General features: G+C 39.2%; 1 protein-coding gene across 1 annotated transcript in view; it reads right to left on the bottom strand.

The window, feature by feature from the left end:
- Positions 1-20211, bottom strand: part of LOC126480793 (zinc transporter 5-like) — a 258821-nt gene that overhangs the window by 30837 nt on the left and 207773 nt on the right. Inside the window, exons 9-10 of the mRNA XM_050104106.1 lie at positions 12703-12859; positions 4351-4533 (exon numbers count right to left, since the gene is read on the bottom strand). Coding sequence (XP_049960063.1) covers positions 4351-4533; positions 12703-12859 — 340 coding nt within the window. The remainder of the gene's footprint in view (positions 1-4350; positions 4534-12702; positions 12860-20211) is intronic.

Raw genomic sequence — 20211 nt, forward strand, 5'->3', positions numbered from 1 at the left:
CTTAAATTCTGATTCTAACATTTGATCCCTTACCTCTTCTAAAATGATTCCTGTTTCTTCTTCTATCACATCAGACAAATCTTGCCCCTCATAAAGACCTTCAATGTACTCTTTCTACCTGTCTGCTCTCTCCTCTGCATTTAACAGTGAAATTCCCATTGCTCTCTTAATGTCACCACCCCTGCTTTTAATTTCACCGAATGTTGTTCCAACTTTCCTATATACTGAGTCAGTCCTTCTGACAATCATTTCGTTTTTGATTTCTTCACATTTTTCATGCAACCATTTCATCTTAGCTTCCCTGCACTTCATATTTGGTTCAAATGGCTCTGAGCACTATGGGACTTAACATCTGAGGTCATCAGTCCCCTACAACTTAGAACTACTTAAACCTAACTAACCTAAGGACAATACACACATCCATGCCCGAGGCAGGATTCGAACCTGCGACCATAGCGGTCATGCGGTTCCAGACTGAAGCACCTAGAACCGCTTGGCCACACCGGCCAGCGCACTTCATATTTACTTCATGCCTCAGCGACTTTGTATTTCTGTATTCCTGAACCTTCTTTCATTAATCAGCTGAAGTATTTCTTCTGTTACCCGTGGTTTCTTCACAGTTGCCGTCTTTGTACCTATGTTTTTCTTTCCAACTTCTGTGATTGGCCTTTTTAGAAATGTCCATTCCTCTTCAACTGTATTGTACACTGAGCTATTCCTTATTGCTGTATCTATAGCCTTAGAAAACTTCAAGTGTATCTTATCATTCCTTACTATTTCTGTAACCCACCTCTTTGTGTATTGATTCTTCCTCACTAATCTTTTAAACTTCAGCCTACTCTTCGTCACTATTACATTGTGATCTGAATCTATATATGCTCCTGGGTACACCTGATTTTGAAATCTCTGTCTGACCATCATATAATCTAACTGAATTCTTCCTGTATCACCTGGCCTTTTCCAAGTATACCCCCTCCACTTGTGATTCTTGAATCAGCTATTGCTACCTGAAATTTATTAAAGAACTCAATTAGACTTTCTCCTCTCTCATTTCTTGTCCCAAGCTGATATTCTCCTGTAATCTTTCCTTCTACTCCTTCCCCTACAACTGCATTCCAGTCCCCATCACTATTAGATTTTCATCTCCCTTTACCTATTGTATTATCCTATCAATATCCTCATATACTTTCTCTACCTCTTCATATTCAACTTGTGATATCACCATGTATGCCTGAACTATTTTTGTCAGTGTTGGTTTGCTGATGATTCTGAAGAGAACAATACTATCACTGTACTGTTCACAGTAACACACTCTCTCCATTACAATCCAATTCATAATGAGTCCTACTCCCATTATACCACTTTCTGCTGCTGTTGATATAACCTTATACACATCTGACCAGAAATCTTTGTCTTCTTTCCATTTCACTTCACTGACCCCTACTATATTTAGATTGAGTCTTTGCATTTCACTTTTCAGATTCTCCAGCTTCCCAACTACACAGTCTTTTTCTCATGGTCACCTCCCCCTTGACAGTCCCTTCCCAGAGATCTGAATGGAGGACTATTCCAGAATGTTTTGCCAATGGAGAGATCATCATGACCCTTTTCAATTACAGGCCACATGTCCTGTGGATAAACATTATGTGTCTTTAATGCAGTGGTATCCATTGCTTTCTGCATCCTCATGCCATTGATCATTGCTGATTTTTCCACCTTTAGTGACAGTTTCCCACCCCAACAACAAGAGAGTGCACTGAACCTCTGTCTGCTCCTCTGCCCTCTTTGACAAGTGTGTTGGCAGAATGAGGGTGACTTCTTACGCCAGAAGTCTTCGGCCGCCAATGCTCATTATTAATCAAAATTTAAGTGATGGCAGATTTTGAATCCAGGACTGAGGACATTTTGATTACTAATCAATATGTTATTTCTTTGATTCATCAAAGCTATGGAAAACAACTAACAAAAGCTACTTTTCATTACTAGAAGCAGAAATAATTTCCATATAGATTATGCATATCTTCCTAGGGTTCAGAATGAGTTTTATATTCTGGTGCCAGCTTGCCAATGAACACCAGGCAAAAAGTCAGAAATCTCCAAATATTTAAAGACAAAGTAAAAGAATACCTCCTCAGCCACCATTCTACAATTTAGCAGCATACTTTGACTTAAAAATGCACATCCTGCCTAATGCCAGTATTTGTATTAGATAAATCGTAATTTTCCAGAATACATTGATCAGTCAGAACACTATGATCACCTACCTAATAGCTGGTATGTCCACCTATGGGCATGGATAACAGGGGTATAGAAGCATTGAGACTTCGGCAGGTCGATGGAAGGAGTGGGCACCACATCCGTACACACGTCATCTGTGGCGTCACCGCCAGACACCACACTTGCTAGGTGGTAGCCTTTAAATCGGCTGCGGTCCATTAGTATACGTCGGACCCGTGTGTCGCCACTATCAGTGATTGCAGACCGAGCGCCGCCACACGGCAGGTCTAGAGAGACTTACTAGCACTCGCCCCAGTTGTACAGCCGACTTTGCTAGGAAAGGTTCACTGAGAGTTACGCTCTCATTTGCCAAGACGATAGTTAGCATAGCCTTCAGCTAAGTCAATTGCTACGACCTAGCAAGGCGCCAATTATCCTTTGCTATGTATCTAATGAAGCATGTACAGTAACAAGACCAATGTCACCAATTGTGGATTAAAGTTAAGTATTCCAGAAGCTACATACTTTTCTTTATAGCATTCATTACGTATCCTGTTTCAGACCTCACGCCAGCCTGCGTGAGTTTAAGCGCGTGCCATTCGGTTACCCGTCACTGTGGATTGGCTGTCTTGCCAGTCCACAACATCATCTAATTCCCATAAACACTGGGAATGGAGGCGATGAGCTCTGGCACCAAGTTCAATCACATCCTAGATGTGTTCAATCGAGTTCAGATTTGATGAGATGGGGGCCAGCACATCAATGGAAACTTGCCTCTGTGTTCCTCGAACCACTACATCACACTCCTGTCCTTGTGACGTGGCTCATTATTTTGCAGAAAAATATGCTGCTGCCAGGAAACAATTTCCATGAAGGGGTATATGTGGTCTGCAACCAGTGTATGATACTCCTTGGCAATCATGGTGCCTTGCATGAGCTCCACTGGACCCATGGATGCCCATGTGAAAGTACGACAGAGCATAATGTAGTTGCCACCAGCTTGTCACCATCCCACAGTACAGATGTCAAGGTGCTGTTCCCCTGGACGAGAATGGATTCATGCCCTCCCATTGTCACAATGAAAAAGGTATCAGTATTCATCAGAATGTGCAATGGTCTGCCACTGTGCCAACATTAAGTTCAGATAGTCATGTGCCCATTTCAGTCATAGTTTTTGATGAAACATTGGCTCATGTATGAGTCGTTGGCTGCGGAGGCCAATCATTATGGGTATTCACTGCACTGTGTGTTCAGACACACTTGTACTCTGCCCAGCATTAAAGTCTGTTGTTAGTTCTGAAACAGTTTGCCACCTGGCCTGTTTTACCAGTCTGCCCAGCCTACGGCATCTGTAATGAGGGGTGACCATGCAACCCCACGACATCTGGACGTGGTTTCACCTCGGTTTTGCCACGTGTTGAAGACATCCATCACAGCACTCCACGAACACCCGACAAGTCGTGTAGTTTCTGAAATGCTGGTGCTAAGCCTCTGGGTCATTACAATCTGCCCTCGATCAAACTCAGACGGATTGCACGTCTTCTCCATTGTACACACGGACAGCACACTCACACAGCACACTCACTGATACTAGATGCACCAGGCGTGTGTCTGACTACCAGTTATTCCTTGCTAGGTGATGCTGCTATTGCCTGGACAGGTTTATATTGATAGGTCAGTGATCATAATGTTCTGGCTGATCAGTGTATAAACCACGGTATGTGTAAAGTTGCATAAATCCTTTATTTAAAGTATTATATAAACTCAGAAGCTGAGAAGAGTAAGAAGAGTAATTCTGTTTTCCAAGGTAATTGTTTTTCAACATATACCTATAAAGTAGTCTGAAAGTAATTCCAATAATTATCAGTTTAGGTAGATTAGAGCTAGTCATAATTTGTTGTTATAACATTTTACAGAAGTAGCAAGCAGTGGTTGTTTCTGACTATTAATGTTTAACTTGGCTTGTTCCACATCCCTGTAAGAGCCTCCATCAATATGGGATTTACAAAATATGGTCTGTGGATAATGGTAAGCTGAGTAACTGACTGACTGAATGAATGAACTGCAATTTGAATATTAACTGATAATCTGTAGAATAAAAAGTTTTCAATTGAGTTACAAATTTTTACTAACCTGAACACTAAAATTCCAACAAGGTTGACAATAAGTCCAGCTACTGACACAGCAAGCAATCGTTGTGTGTTAATAGCTGGAGGATCCACAAGTCTACTCACACCTTTAGAAAATACAAGAACTGAAATTACCAACAAGAATAGCCCATTTACGAAACCTGACAGGTCCTCCACACGACTGTAGCTGAAAATAGAAAATTCATCACAGTCACATATACTCATTTCACATTGTTTCTTTATCACATATATAAGACATTAATAAGCAAAAGCCTCATACACAGCATACCAAACATTCGATTTTTCATTTGTTAATCACACTCCCTTCAGTACTCTTCTCTTATGTGTCCATTAAAAATATTATTTAAGTATTCCTTTTGTGGTATACACTTTAAGATTAAAGGAGACCACTCATCAAAAATCAGAAGCATTGAGTTGTCGATAGCCATACACAAAAGGAAGACTACTTGCTGGTTTTCAGATTTACCTGTTGATGAGCTAGAGTAGAAAAAACCAAAACACTCTCTCTCTCTCTCTCTCTCTCTCTCTCTCTCTCTCTCTCTCTCAATGCCTACCTTGTAAGAGAGAGAGAGAGAGGGAGAGTGAGTGTGTGTTTTCTACTCTAGTTTGTCAAAGGATAACTCCAAAAGCTAGTATGTTCTCTTTCTTTAGTGTGGGCCTATCAGCAACTCATTGCTTCTGCTTTCTTGTGAATGACCTCCTTCAATCCTAAAGTATTTACATTCTACAAGAACTTTCCTACAACATTTTGTGCTATACTTTTATATCACATGCAGGTTTCTGGAATCTTTCAAACCTGTACATGACTGTAATACCTGTCATCCTCCCAGTTAGTTCCTTTTCCCTTTTTACTCAATCACACTAACACTTCATAGCTTCCATTCCATCATCAGTTTTTTGTAATTACAGTCATTACCCGGTTTGTGTAATACATCCTTTTAATTCATATTCTTAGATATCTCATGTATGTCTCCTAATAACTTTATATGTATAAATAATGTAACAAACAACAAGACTGTAATGATGAAATACACATGACTGTTACAATGGCTAATGAAACTTGTGTAATCAATTTATTGCTCCATAAATCAACAGATGGTATACATTTTGGAAAAGTTATGAATGAAAATTTTGACTGATGCGTTTATTGATTTGCACTGCTAAGTACAAGGACTCTGTTGTGTTATTCACGAGATATTCAAGAGATACCTGTCAGTACATGGCTGTGATTACCATATTTCACATCTCTACATTTGGATTTTTGTTCCACAAGCCATTACTAACTACACACCAGAAAACATTTTTAATTGTATCAGGACACTTGTATGTTATCTGTAATCTAAGCATAGAAATAGCTGAAAAATGAGGGGCTTGGTGCTATAATGTAATGTTACAGTTAACTCGTAGGAGCTTTCAGGCATGACTTGCAATCACTCTCTTTGTAGGTGAAATCACAAATGATGAATGAAGCTCCATGACGGAACTGAAAAGTTTTCCAAAATGAACAGTTACATCTCCAAAGAGCACAAAGGAGGGAGGAAGGAAGGAAGGAAGGAAGGAAGGAAAAGAGAGAGAGAGACTCTGAACCTCGTAGTCACTTCTGGTACCAAACTGTCATTCACTTTCTGAACATGCTGTAGAACAGCCGTGGTATGCTCTTATTTAACATATCAGCATATAATTAAGTAAAAGATTGTCTTCTCTAAAAGATTATAAACCAAAGATGTAAAGCATGCTTTGCGGTTCACTGCTTTATTTAAATCAATTGAAGTTAACAAGAATCCTATGTCTCCTGAAAGGTCACAGTGGTGATTTGTTTCAATCTTGGTATGGCATTACTGTTTACTGCAACTCCTTGAATAATGAAAACTCTCTGCACAAATACCAGAAGGTAACATCTCTTCTGAGTAATGTTGATGAACCACCACAATATAATATTCCTGGCACGCAGGAGTTGGTATTAGTTGCATACCAACAATACCATTGCAGAGGCAACTAGAAATATGAAAACGGAAGCAATGCATATTCCAACATTCCATCAGCATCAAGGTTATTAGAGATGGAGCCGAAAATAGGGCTGTCAAATGTGATCCTGTGACCAGTCCCATTTACTCACTGCAAGCTGCAGCTATTTTTGTAAGGAATAATACTATTTCAGGTTCATACAATGTGGAAAAAAAACCATGCTTATCATGAAATGGGAGATTCACATGTCTATAAAATTTAGATTTTCTGTAACTTGTTCCAAAACTGTATTAACTGAAAACTGAATTTAGTCAATGAGAAAGGACACACATGTATTCATTAGCAAAAAATTTAAAACCAGAGATGTATCCATAAACTCCTAGATCCTTCTGTGATATGTAACTGACAGTTAGCAAGAAATCACCATATGTTTAGAAACATATAACTGGCGCAAATAATATCTGACTGATTAAATTCAGCACATTACACTGAATGGAAACCATTCAATAAATTTTGCAATCATCTATTACTCTTCAATTTAAGAAGCTATTTTAAACAAGTAGAAGGAATTGTTGTGCCTTCCATATTCAAGTTTCACATTCTGAAGATATGCTACAATGTTTAAAAAAAGAAATTCCATGACATTTTGTGGTCCATTTCAAGTCTATTGCAAGTTGCTTATTAACAACAAATTCATTAAGCAGGTCAGCCAATTTACTTTCCTTCACTGCACAGACTCACCTTTTGAAGAATTTCATAATGGAAAGAAAACTGAAAATTTTTCAGATCATGTTGCATTGTAAGCTCAATGCTCAGAAACAAAAGTATGGAAGAAAGCAATTCTGAGGTTCTATAAGGCTATGGCAACATCCGCAGGTTTATACAAGGCTGAAGGACTCGTCCTTAGTAGCAAAAATATAAAATATTATTATGCCCTGCACTGTTTACATAACACAGACAATGTAGAGCCCTCCCCTAATGAAAACAAGGCAGGTGAGGCTATATTTGCAGGTAGAAATGATATAAACAGCACCATTCTTTATTACTGAATAATGAATTAAAATGTCAAATCATAGTTGATAATAACAAAAATTACAATAAAATATTCTGACAAAATATGGGCAGTGTCATCTGGGGTAGTTGGAGACATTTGTTTCTGTCTTTAACAGAGTCTGTGAACCTGCTCATTATACAAAAATCCTTCTGAAGATTACCAATACAATACAGATTTGGAGGAGTTATTTACAACCCTCACGAACTCCTGACTTGAAGGTTTGCTTCATATAAATGGCATGAAAATGTTCTGCAAACATAATCTAGAAGTTGCAGGGTTCTGTGAAATTAACTTGCACCTTGACTTTCTATCACTAATAAAAGACAGCAGCCCGCATCTCGTGGTTGTGCGGTAGCGTTCTCGCTTCCCACACCCGGGTTCCCGGGTTCGATTCCCGGCGGGGTCAGGGATTTTCTCTGCCTCGTGATGGCTGGGTGTTGTGTGCTGTCCTTAGGTTAGTTAGGTTTAAGTAGTTCTAAGTTCTAGGGGACTGATGACCATCAATGTTAAGTCCCATAGTGCTCAGAGCCATTTGAACCATTTAAAAAAAAAAAAAAAAAAAAAAAAAGACAGCATTTCTCAGTTCACCACTGAACTGGTTGCCATTGGAGTTAGTCTGAATGGTGCATCAATAGCATGGAAAATTATGCCCATACTGTGATACCCTCATATTCAAATCACTTAAGAGTCTTAGTGTTCAAATGCAGGCAGTTGACTGTACAGCACCTAGGCAGTATTTCCGAGTATCCATCTCAGTAATTTAAATTAAGTGCTGCTTTCTCAGATATGTGAAATCAAATCAGGAAGTGGTCACTGAAGTGCATATGCTTTACCCAATCCCCACTGAGTTTATCTGCAAGCACAAGAGATCATACTGACAGATCAATGAGTTAGTGCAGCACTGAGGCAGTGTTGAAGAGCATCCTCATGCTAAGAATATATCACTCTTGCACAGATTGTAGTAGTATCCAACAACAAAAACTGCATTGGTATCACAAAGAACAAGGAATGCTAATAGTAGCTATGGAATGAGATTTGTGAGTGTGTACAATTCTGTGAGATAAGACATATAGAGATTGTACCTGCTGTTGAATTTGCAGTATACGTAACAAGGCAGATATTAATATTAGTTAGTGAGAGAAGATCTTAGGAAACGTGTGTATCTGACAAAGATTGTCATTCTAATGAGTTAGGAGACAGAACAGCTGACCAGTACTTACCTTCAAGATGTGAAATGTATAGTACTGGTGATACACATATAATAGTAAAAGGGGCACACTGTCTAGATTTCACAACTAATAGTTACTTTGATGGGGAGGAGACAGAAATGTGTTGGGAAATGTTAAAAAGAAAGGACAGGCCAAGACTCATTTTTTCCATAATTCTTAACTGCACTATTCACTCCTCTTCCCTCTAATACATCTTAGTTTTTCATTTTGCCCATATCAGTTCTGGAGAGATGCTGGCACAATGCTTACCAATACACCATATCTGACCTACTCTCTTTGATACTTCTCACTTCATCTTCATCTACCCTCTCCCTCAATATAAGCGGACTCCTCTCATTCTGGTGTCTGGAAGCGTATCACTTTTACATGTGTCTGTTGGCAGTACACCACATTTCAATTCCTAAATCTAAGCACTGGCCAGCAACTCTGTCTCTCATAATTTATTACTTTCTTTACTGAAATTTCCTTTTATGTAAAGAACTGAAATTTCTCTGAATTAAACCACTCAGATTGATTACCTAATTTTCCATTTTTGACTGACATTAAAAAAACATTTAAATCTGTTAAATGCATGACTTCAGTACAAAGAGAAATTGATTACTCCGCTTCATGGCCACATATTTTTAGTGTGAGTTAAATCTGTTTCAAACACAACTGAATTTTTACAAGAAAGTGTCTGAAAAGTTACATGCTAACTTTAAAGAATACAAACAATGAAAAAATTGGAAAATCGAAGCAGTACATTGACAAAGAAACTTACATATAATTCAATCACTTGGATACCTCATCCATTTCTCTGTCAGAAATTAAGAAGGTTATTTATTCTCTCACACATAAAAACTCATATGGATTTCTTGCTGTTGCCACCATAGTACTAAAGACTTGTTCTGATATAACAAGTGATGTCTTTTCTGAAATATGTAATACGAGGCATGTTTTTTAAGCACCATGTTAAAAAAATAAAAATGAAATGAGAAAACTTTTCTTGGTAATTTTATTTTTATGTGCAGGCCTGTTCTTGAGTTTACTTTCCTTCATAACTCTTGCTAATATTAAGGCACTGTTCATGTCATACAACAGCTCTGAATAGCATCCTCATAGAAATATGCTGCCTGAGCAAAAATTTCAATAATTTAAATGTTCTGTAACAATTGCATACAGCAAACATTTTGACATCTATGAGCATTGGGGTGGTAAGGAAGTAGATGAGTGCTTTTAAAGATGACCATACAAATGTGCATTATGGGGAATGAAGCAGGTGACCTTCAATCATTACAGACAATTTGGTGGGGAAAGTTGATGAACAAGTGAGAGAGAACAGGTGCTTTCGATTTCATCATTATGTAATGAGTTCCCTCAAGTGTCAAGAAGTGTGCTTTACGGAATGGTTGCAGAATGTTAAATTATCGAAAGTTATGCTCAGACAGAATATTTCTGCGAGGATGATATTCAAAGCTGGTTGTGCAATATGATAAATACCTTAACATTGGTGGTTAAAGTACAGGCTTTCATGTAAAAATAAAATTGCTAAGAAAAGTCTATTTGTTTTATTTTTATTTCTAAACAGTACTTAGTTAAAAAAATAAGCCTCGTACATCGTTGACACAGAGAATTTTTACTGGAAAATAGAATGCCACTGTGAAATCCCTGTATAAGAAATGAGACAAGATAGACGTCAATAGCTACCAACCCATTTCACTACTGATACACTTTTCCAAATTTTTTTGCTAATGTGATGTACTCTAGCTTGAATAACAATGAAATCCTTAATAAATTACAGTATGGATTAAAAAAAAGTGGTCAACTGAGAATGCCAATTTATACATTCACTCACCAAATTTTACAAGCATTAAAAAACAAAAGAGGGCAGTCAGTATTTTAAATGAATTGCCAAAGGCATTTGACTATGTGAATGACAATATTTGTCTAGTAAAAATGTTTTATGGAACTGATAGTGTAGCCAGCCAGCGGATAATGTCATACAAAATAGTTTCAAAGTTTTACTGACATTCAAAGTAGTCACCGGCATTGTGTATAACCCGTTACCAGCAATTTGGAAGTCGTAGGATACTCTTAGCAGTGCCAATTGTGTTGACAGTTCGAGTGGCATGGTTTATTGCCTGATGAATTTGTAGCAGTCCATTATTCCTCCAACATTAGGCTTTGTTGCCACCATTATTTTCGATGAAGGAAAGCGTGGGTATTTAACTTGGGAGTTACAATAAAGTTAGTAAGGTGTATGTGGAGTGATGTAGTTGGTTTGGAGTCTGAAGGATGTTGGGGAGAGGAGGGAGATGGACTCAGGTTAGGGGGTTCTGGGAAGAGCCTATGGATTTCAGAGTGGATTGGAGATTATGTTGGACTTCTGGGATGCGATCACACTTGCAGAGCTTGTAGGTGGAGTAGTCAGAGTTGGCAAAGGTCTTCTGTCAGGTAGCCACTGTGACTAATCACAATGGTAGTGAAGCCTACCAACCAGCTGTCCACCAGGATGAATGGCTTCTGCCAAACTGTTGCCAAGAACAAAGTTGACCACCCAGTGGCACAAAAAGCAGCTGAACAAAACATGCTCAATTTCAATGGCTGCTTCACAACTCAGATCATCTGGATCCTTCCCTCCACCACCGGCCTCTGAACTACGCAGATAGGAGTTGTCCTTACAACACATCCTCCATTCCTGTAATTGTCCTGGCCTCAAACCCAGGTAATGTACTGTCTCCACATCCTCCACCTACACTTTCCCTTCCTATGTCCTGTCGCAGCATGTGATGCTTCCTACTGATCGCTACAACTGTACCTGCCATCCTTCCCTCCCACATTCCTAGCTGGCAAACCAGCATCCCTCTGAGCCGCTAGCCATCCAACCCCAGTCCTTCTCCTTTCTTTACATCCTGCCTCCTTCTTCTTCTTCTTCAAACCCCATCCCCCTCCTGACTCTGCCCACTGTCACAATATAGCACTGGCATTGCCAATACAGCTGGCACATCTCTCTCTCTCTCTCTCTCTCTCTCTCTCTCTCTGTGTGTGTGTGTGTGTGTGTGTGTGTGTGTGATTAGTTTGTTAAAGGATAACACTGAATCTAGCAACTTTTCCTTGAGTTGTGTGTGCCTATCAACACTCAACATTTCTGGTTTTCGGTAAAGGAAGAACACCTCTTTCAGAAAGAAAAGTGATTGGAATAATGGAGTCTATATAAAAGACAAAGCTAATGAACTCTTTGGTCTGGCTATACTCTGATGAGGTAAATTTCACAGCAGAGTATTTGATATTTTATGGAAAAGATGCTATAAGTGATCTTCTCTTGGAAAGTATAATGCTTATTATGATTAAAAGGGCTCCGAGTGAAAATAGTTTCCATAATAACAACTTCAATGTATTTGAGGTTTACTAGTCTGAATTCGGGGAGTAACACTAGTACCAGTGTGGCAGTATTGATTCTCTCTGCTTGACAATATAGCAAAAAAATAAATAAACATTGTTTGGAGGCTGTTATCTTACATCTTGTTCAAATTACAAAAACTGTCTGGATACTAACAATAAATATTCCCAACAACAACTTGCATAAATGAGAGATCATACTTATGTGCAGCTATCCAATTAAAACGTACATGGAAGAAGAAATATGGTACACCAGCTCCTGGTCACATATAAAGAGGTGTATAATGGCATTGTGGCATCCACTACAATAGGACCAGTACTTGTGGCTATGAAAAATAGGATCAGAATAGTATCCAGAGTACTTCATTCCAAGAATAAGAAGAAAATGAAGAAGAAGAAGAAAGCATTTGAGTACTAACTCTCAATTGTGTTACTAAAATGGCCTTTTCTGTAATTTTATGCATCTCATCTATAGCTTCTTTTAAGTTTCCAGTCTCAGTCAAAAACTGTTATAGAAGAACTGCTAACAGCAAGAAAATGTTAATGTAACAAAATGAAAATATAACAGCTTAAATCATTATTTCCCATTAGTGACCACAGCAGTATTTTTTTATGATATATGGTAATTTTTTCACAAACAAACACAAGTTTATATCTACAGTTTCAAAGATAAAAATACCATACAAGGTGGTGGAAAAGTGACATTTACCCAAATGAGAAGGTTTTTGTTGGCTTCCAGTGTGCCATTACTGAAGCAAGTAGTCCCATGACAAGTGCTGAGCAATCAAATAGCATGTGGAAACCATCAGAAATGAGCCCCAGGCTATTAGTCCATATACCATATAAAAATTCCACGAATGTAAAACCTGGATGAATTAAAACACACAGATAGATTAAGTACAGAAAGAATAAATTGAGAGAAAATTAGCAGTAATTAGAATTAGAATGTTTATTCTCAGTCATTCAATACGTTTTCTTACATATTCTCGTTATTACACTAAAAACTATTTCACCCGAACACCTAGAGCAAGAAATAATTTTAAGTAAAATGAATATGCCGTGTCTCATATGATGAAGAATCACACAACAGCAGTACCATATATTTTGGAAACAAATGACACTGACAAAATAGTAGATGCTACAGTGTATGATATCACTTCTCAGTAAGCTTTTGGGACATTTTTGAACTGTCGGATACCAAAGGCCAGAAATTTCAGTACATAAATAGACGATTATGAATTAATGACAAGGGAGACATCTCAATATTATTACAATTTCAATTATGACAAAATATCGTAAGAGTCAGAAAATGATATTTTCTACTCCCCTTTTTATTTTAACAACACGAGCCTACGTACCTGCATTCAATGCCATAAAGTGGAAGTTTATAGCAATATGCTGATCCAGCATTGTGTCATGGTATTCACCAAGTGCTGGCATCCACCTGCAGATCAGTGCCTGGATGATTACCAAAACTGTGCTTTGGTCAGCATTAGAGTTTTAAACTTTCCTTGCTTTATTGCAGTTCAGTTAATGAGTCTTTGACATAGATAGTTATTTCTTAGCATCTTAAATAAATGCATTAGGGCAAAGAGCATGTTACACTATCTTCTTACTACAGTGTCATACACTCCTGGAAATTGAAATAAGAACACCGTGAATTCATTGTCCCAGGAAGGGGAAACTTTATTGACACATTCCTGGGGTCAGATACATCACATGACCACACTGACAGAACCACAGGCACATAGACACAGGCAACAGAGCATGCACAATGTCGGCACTAGTACAGTGTATATCCACCTTTCGCAGCAATGCAGGCTGCTATCCTCCCATGGAGACGATCGTAGAGATGCTGGATGTAGTCCTGTGGAACGGCTTGCCATGCCATTTCCACCTGGCCCCTCAGTTGGACCAGCGTTCGTGCTGGACGTGCAGACCGCGTGAGACGACGCTTCATCCAGTCCCAAACATGCTCAATGGGGGACAGATCCGGAGATCTTGCTGGCCAGGGTAGTTGACTTACACCTTCTAGAGCACGTTGGGTGGCACGGGATACATGCGGACGTGCATTGTCCTGTTGGAACAGCAAGTTCCCTTGCCGGTCTAGGAATGGTAGAACGATGGGTTCGATGACGGTTTGGATGTACCGTGCACTATTCAGTGTCCCCTCGACGATCACCAGTGGTGTACGGCCAGTGTAGGAGATCGCTCCCCACACCATGATGCCGGGTGTTGGCCCTGTGTGCCTCGGTCGTATGCAGTCCTGATTGTGGCGCTCACCTGCACGGCGCCAAACACGCATACGACCATCATTGGCACCAAGGCAGAAGCGACTCTCATCGCTGAAGACGACACGTCTCCATTCGTCCCTCCATTCACGCCTGTCGCGACACCACTGGAGGCGGGCTGCACGATGTTGGGGCGTGAGCGGAAGACGGCCTAACGGTGTGCGGGACCGTAGCCCAGCTTCATGGAGACGGTTGCGAATGGTCCTCGCCGATACCCCAGGAGCAACAGTGTCCCTAATTTGCTGGGAAGTGGCGGTGCGGTCCCCTACGGCACTGCGTAGGATCCTACGGTCTTGGCGTGCATCCGTGCGTCGCTGCGGTCCGGTCCCAGGTCGACGGGCATGTGCACCTTCCGCCGACCACTGGCGACAACATCGATGTACTGTGGAGACCTCACGCCCAACGTGTTGAGCAATTCGGCGGTACGTCCACCCGGGCTCCCGCATGCCCACTATACGCCCTCGCTCAAAGTCCGTCAACTGCACATACGGTTCACGTCCACGCTGTCGCGGCATGCTACCAGTGTTAAAGACTGCGATGGAGCTCCGTATGCCACGGCAAACTGGCTGACACTGACGGCGGCGGTGCACAAATGCTGCGCAGCTAGCGCCATTCGACGGCCAACACCGCGGTTCCTGGTGTGTCCGCTGTGCCGTGCGTGTGATCATTGCTTGTACAGCCCTCTCGCAGTGTCCAGAGCAAGTATGGTGGGTCTGACACACCGGTGTCAATGTGTTCTTTTTTCCATTTCCAGGAGTGTACTTACAATGTTTCTACATAATTTTGCACTGAAAAAATATAAATTTTCTTCAGAATTTATAATTTTGTAAGAAAAGTCCTAGGATCAATAAATGTCAACTATAATAAATGTAGCATATAAAGTTCTGGCAGAATGTAAATAATTTAAGAGTAAAGGAAACTGTTCTCATAAAACACACACACACACGTGCACACGGGTGCAATGGCTCGGAGTGATGCAGCAGGTGTGCAAAAAAGGGCAGCTCGTTTTGTATTATCACATAATAGGGGAGAGAGTGTGGCAGATATGATACCCGAGTTGGGATGGAAGTCATTAAAACAAAGATGTTTTTCGTCGCCGCGAGATCTATTTACGAAATTTCAGTCACCAACTTTCTCTTCCGAATGCGAAAATATTTTGTTGAGCCCAACCTAAATAGGTAGGAATGATCATCAAAATAAAATAAGAGAAATCAGAGCTCAAACAGAAAGGTTTAGGTGTTCGTTTTTCCCACGCACTGTTGGGGAGTGGAATGGTAGAGAGATAGTATGATTGTGGTTCGACGAACCCTCTGCCAAGCACTTAAATGTGAATTGCAGAGTAATCATGTAGATATAGAAGTAGAAATAGCTCAGTCCAAAGTTGATTGTCAATAACTATAAGGAAGTGTTACTTATCAAGATGAAAAGGGCTAAAAAATATCCTTATGACTTCTCCTGCTGAATGTCCCTGTTGAAATTCATGTTACCATGGATAAACACTTGCAGTGTAGCTCCATTAAGGCATTATCCTGTTTCTGTGATGGAAGATATGCTCAAACTGTCTAACAATGCTAAAATAGTATTCACAAAAAGATATAATGAAAATAACTTCAAAATATGTCAGATACTAAGAGCATTCCATACTTATCTCAATCTAAGATCCATCAACTTTTGATGAAATACCAATGCGAATAAAGAAAAGTGTGAGGACCACATTTACGAACAGCTAGTTAAGGAAATTTTGCACTCATTCACATATTGCATTCTATAAACTCCGTCACAAAGGGGAGCCTTCATGGCCTCCCAAAGATCTTAACATTCTAAGAATGTGTTGTATACTGTAAGTGCCTCATTTCATCTTAAGTCTTTCAGTGGTAAATCACATTATTCTCACAGAATAGAATACTGTGTATGCATGAGTCAGAGTGTTCCTGTTAGTATTTATGGATGCCCAAGATTATGCCAATGGAGAATGCTGTTATCATCCATTGTTTCTTAATTTAATGTTTAAATAAAACCATCTAGATTAAATTAGTTTCAGATTTTTTTCTCCACTGCAGTTGTTCTTGAGCTGGAATCTGGAAGTTTTGAAGTTGTTATATCTATATTGTATCTTCTGTTACAATCTGTGGATATGAAGGAACAATGCATATACACTTATAGTATGCACACTCATCATGAAATTGTATGAACTCTATCTGATAGTAACAATTGACAGTTCCATCAGATCTGACTGATAATGAGACTCTTTCTTGTTTTTGTGATGTGTTCATTGTTAGGGTGTGCTCTTTATCCGATGGTACATCTCCCTTCTTCAAGCTAGGACACAAACTGCCGAGCCAACAGATACTACAATGCACAGTAAACTGCCAGCATCATCGCACCTTGAAGCTGTGCAGCATCTATGTCTACCAGTACACATGTACGAACAATAACAAGACTTCCAAACAAGATTCTAAACTATTTAATCAACAAAACTGCTTACAGCTGGTTCATTTGTTTGGGGAGGGGGAGTGGGAGGGAGGGAGGGAGGGAGGGAGGGACTTATTGAAGTCTGAGGATATTTACAGTTCTCAAATTCTCATATATCGTGCACACCAGGTGGAATAGTTTTGTCATGAGTAGCTCTCCAAGGATCTCAATAATTCTGTGGAAATGCCATTTACTCCAGGGGTTTTGTTTTGATTTAAGTCTTTCAGTGCTCTGTCAAATTCTTTTCTCATTATTATATCTTCCATTCCATCATCATTTGCTCCAACTTCCATTTCTGTAATGATTGTCTTCAAGTGTATCAGTTAGAAACTCATACCAAGATGTATACAAAAATCAAGGAGACGTAAGATACATTTCAAATTTCATTCTAGCATTCTGTTTCTTTCTCATATCTTCTGTAACACACTTATTTTTGTGTTGCCATTTGCTTAAATGTGATGCTCATAGTAAACAAGAATTTGTTTTGTTCCTTCCTTATATAGGTTGCAGTACGAATTCATTCTCTCTCCATCAACATTACCATGAGTGTTTGTTGTATACAAGTCACTGTAAGCTTATAATCCTTTTCTGTTGAAGTTGATTTCATGATTTTGAACTTCTATTGCTTTGTAACATAGTGACATTCGTATCTGGATAAAATTCTATTTTTAAGGAACAGTATTTGGTGGTCCCTGCTGTTGTGAATGGTCAACTACTGCTGCTTTATCTGGGATGCCTGTTTGAAATTCACTCTTGAGTGTGTCAAAAAGGTAATAAATCTTGTTAGCCTGGTTCAAAAGTATACCTGACTGTATGTGCCAGTTATTCTGTATGTTCCTCCCATGGCTAGCAGAAAATGGTGATCTTTTAAAAATTCAAGAATTTATGCACTTCTTTTTTTTATTAATTTGATTACAGTGTCAGCACCATGTTTCCTTAAAACCCTTCTAATGCAGTAAGTGATTGATATTACACATGATGAGAAAATTGTAAACATTTATTTTTTGCCAACAGTTCCAGATCATCTAGGATGCAGTTCTCTGTTTATTACTTTGACAGTGTAACCGTTTACTCTGAAAGCAACTTTTAAATGGTATGGTTCTCTATCCAAGTACTAGGTCTGATAGATTCTTGAAGTCCACTCCATCAATAGCTGGATTGCTCTTGCCTTTTGCTTGGGATAGTGATTGGGTCAGTTCATGATTTATTTATTGAGAGTTGATTTATTATAAGTTCCATATCCATCCAGAACTTAATTGCAACATTAATATACCAAACTACTGAAACAGTTTTGTGCTTTTTAAATTCCACCTAATGCAAAATTCAATGTATTTCCTTTCCTATTTACCCAAACATGTTTCGACATCTATGTGTCACCTTCTGAGTTCTTTCATGTAAAATTGATTACAAAGGTCACAGTAGTTGTTCTATTTTAGTCCTAAAAATGATAACATATGCATTTTGTTTAGTCTGTTTTGATCGCTCATCTGAAACTACATTACATGTGTAAATGGACTGCTACAGGTTGGCTTGTTTCTATGCCTTTCATCATTTTGTCAGCATGACATCTGCAAAGTAGTCATAAAGAAATTTGCTAATTTCTGAAATTAATTTTTCATGGATAGTTTTTATGATGTCACTGTACTTATTTTCTACTCAAAGGTGCATCTTCAGTGTGTACCTTTCCTATTGCAATTATGAGAATAAGTCAATTATAATCTGCAATTTAGTTATATTTTTGTTTATTTTGGTAGTACTGTCATTTTGCATTGATGACGCATGCTTTGTTTATTTGTTGTTATATCTTTGCAATTTTAAAGTTGCTAGGTTACTTTCATTATCGCTGCTGTGCTGTTAATCATGGCTGCTCCATTGTCTATTTGCACCAAAGAAGAGCAAAGTTCAGTGATCTGTTTTTGTGATCATATGGCGTATCAGGGGCTGAAATTCATCGAAGACTTTTGGTGCAGTAAGAGAACAGTGTTTTGCCACAATGTAGCATCTCTTAATGGACTGAAAAATTCTGAAATGGTCATACAAGTGTTATGCACGATGAAGGAGCCGGACAACCGTTTACCGCCACAAATGAAGAAACCATTGAGTGTTCACGTGAAATGATTCCCTTAGACAGACAATTAACTATTGACAAACTGGCAGATCATCTGCGAATTAGTCACAGTTCTGCCTACAAAATCATCCACAACAGACTTGGGTTTCATAAAGTTTGTGCAAGATGGGTCCCTAAACAACTCACACAGTTGCATAAACAAATGCGCTTGGACATATGCAAAAATCATTTGGATCGCTATGGTAACGAAGGGGACAACTTCTTAGACAGGATCATTACTGGTGATGAAACAGGGATCCATCATTACAAGCCGGAGAGTAAATGGCAGAGTATAGAATGAAAACATCCAAATGCGCCATGCAAGAAAAAGTTCAAGACCCAACCGTCTGCAGGAAAACTGATGCTTACGGTTTTTTGGGGTGCACAGGATCTAGTACTGAAACATTATGGGGAAAGGGGCACAACAATAAACAGTGTACGTTACAGTGAGATGCTTACTGCCAGGCTAAAGCTTGTAATTCGTAGCAAACACTGAGGATTGCTGTCAAAAGGTGTTGTGTTGTTGCACGACAATGCCCGTCCGCATACTGCTGCCCACACTGCTGAAACGCTCCAGAAACTCGAATTTGAAGTACTGCATCATCCTCCATATATACTCAATCTCGACCCTTCTGACTATCACTTGTTTGGTCCACTCAAACAGGCATTAAGGACCCATCAATTTGCCTTGGACGAAACATTGAAAGAAGCGGTGCATTCCAGGCTCGCAGCTCAACTGAGAACCTCCTTTTATCAGGGCTTCAGGAAACTTGTACAATGATGGACCAAGTGTGTTGAAATGCAAGGGGACTATGTCGAAAAATGATGTTCTTGTAAGTTTCATATTTGATTACAATAAAATTTTACAACTACTTTGTGGATAGTAATTGACTTACCCGCGTACATACACTGATTTCCGCATCTTTCTGTCCTTCACTCTCGCCCATCTTCACATGATTTTTACACAAAAATGGGATACAGGCAAACACTTATGTCGCCATACTTATAGAGAGGCACTATGTTATTGTTGCTGCTTGTCTGTTCACTATATGGTGCTAATTTTGAATGTTTAGTGAAAACATTTTTGTTCTGCTGCAGGGGGAAAACTTTTATTGTGATTTTTTCCTGTGTGTGCATGTGTGTGTGTTCAACGTGGTTCAGAAATACATTAACAAGTAGACCACTGATACTTGAGGCCAGTGCTGGGCATTCTATATGTAAACAGAACTCCTTGTTGAAACTGAAATAGTTCTATTCTGTTACAATCTTTCGAGTCTCAGTCCGGCACACAGTTTTAATCTGTCAGGAACTTTCAATCTTTAGAAAAGGTTTAATTTTATATTATGTG

This window comes from Schistocerca serialis, chromosome 5 (assembly GCF_023864345.2).
Source record: "Schistocerca serialis cubense isolate TAMUIC-IGC-003099 chromosome 5, iqSchSeri2.2, whole genome shotgun sequence".
Lineage (NCBI taxonomy): Eukaryota > Metazoa > Arthropoda > Insecta > Orthoptera > Acrididae > Schistocerca > Schistocerca serialis.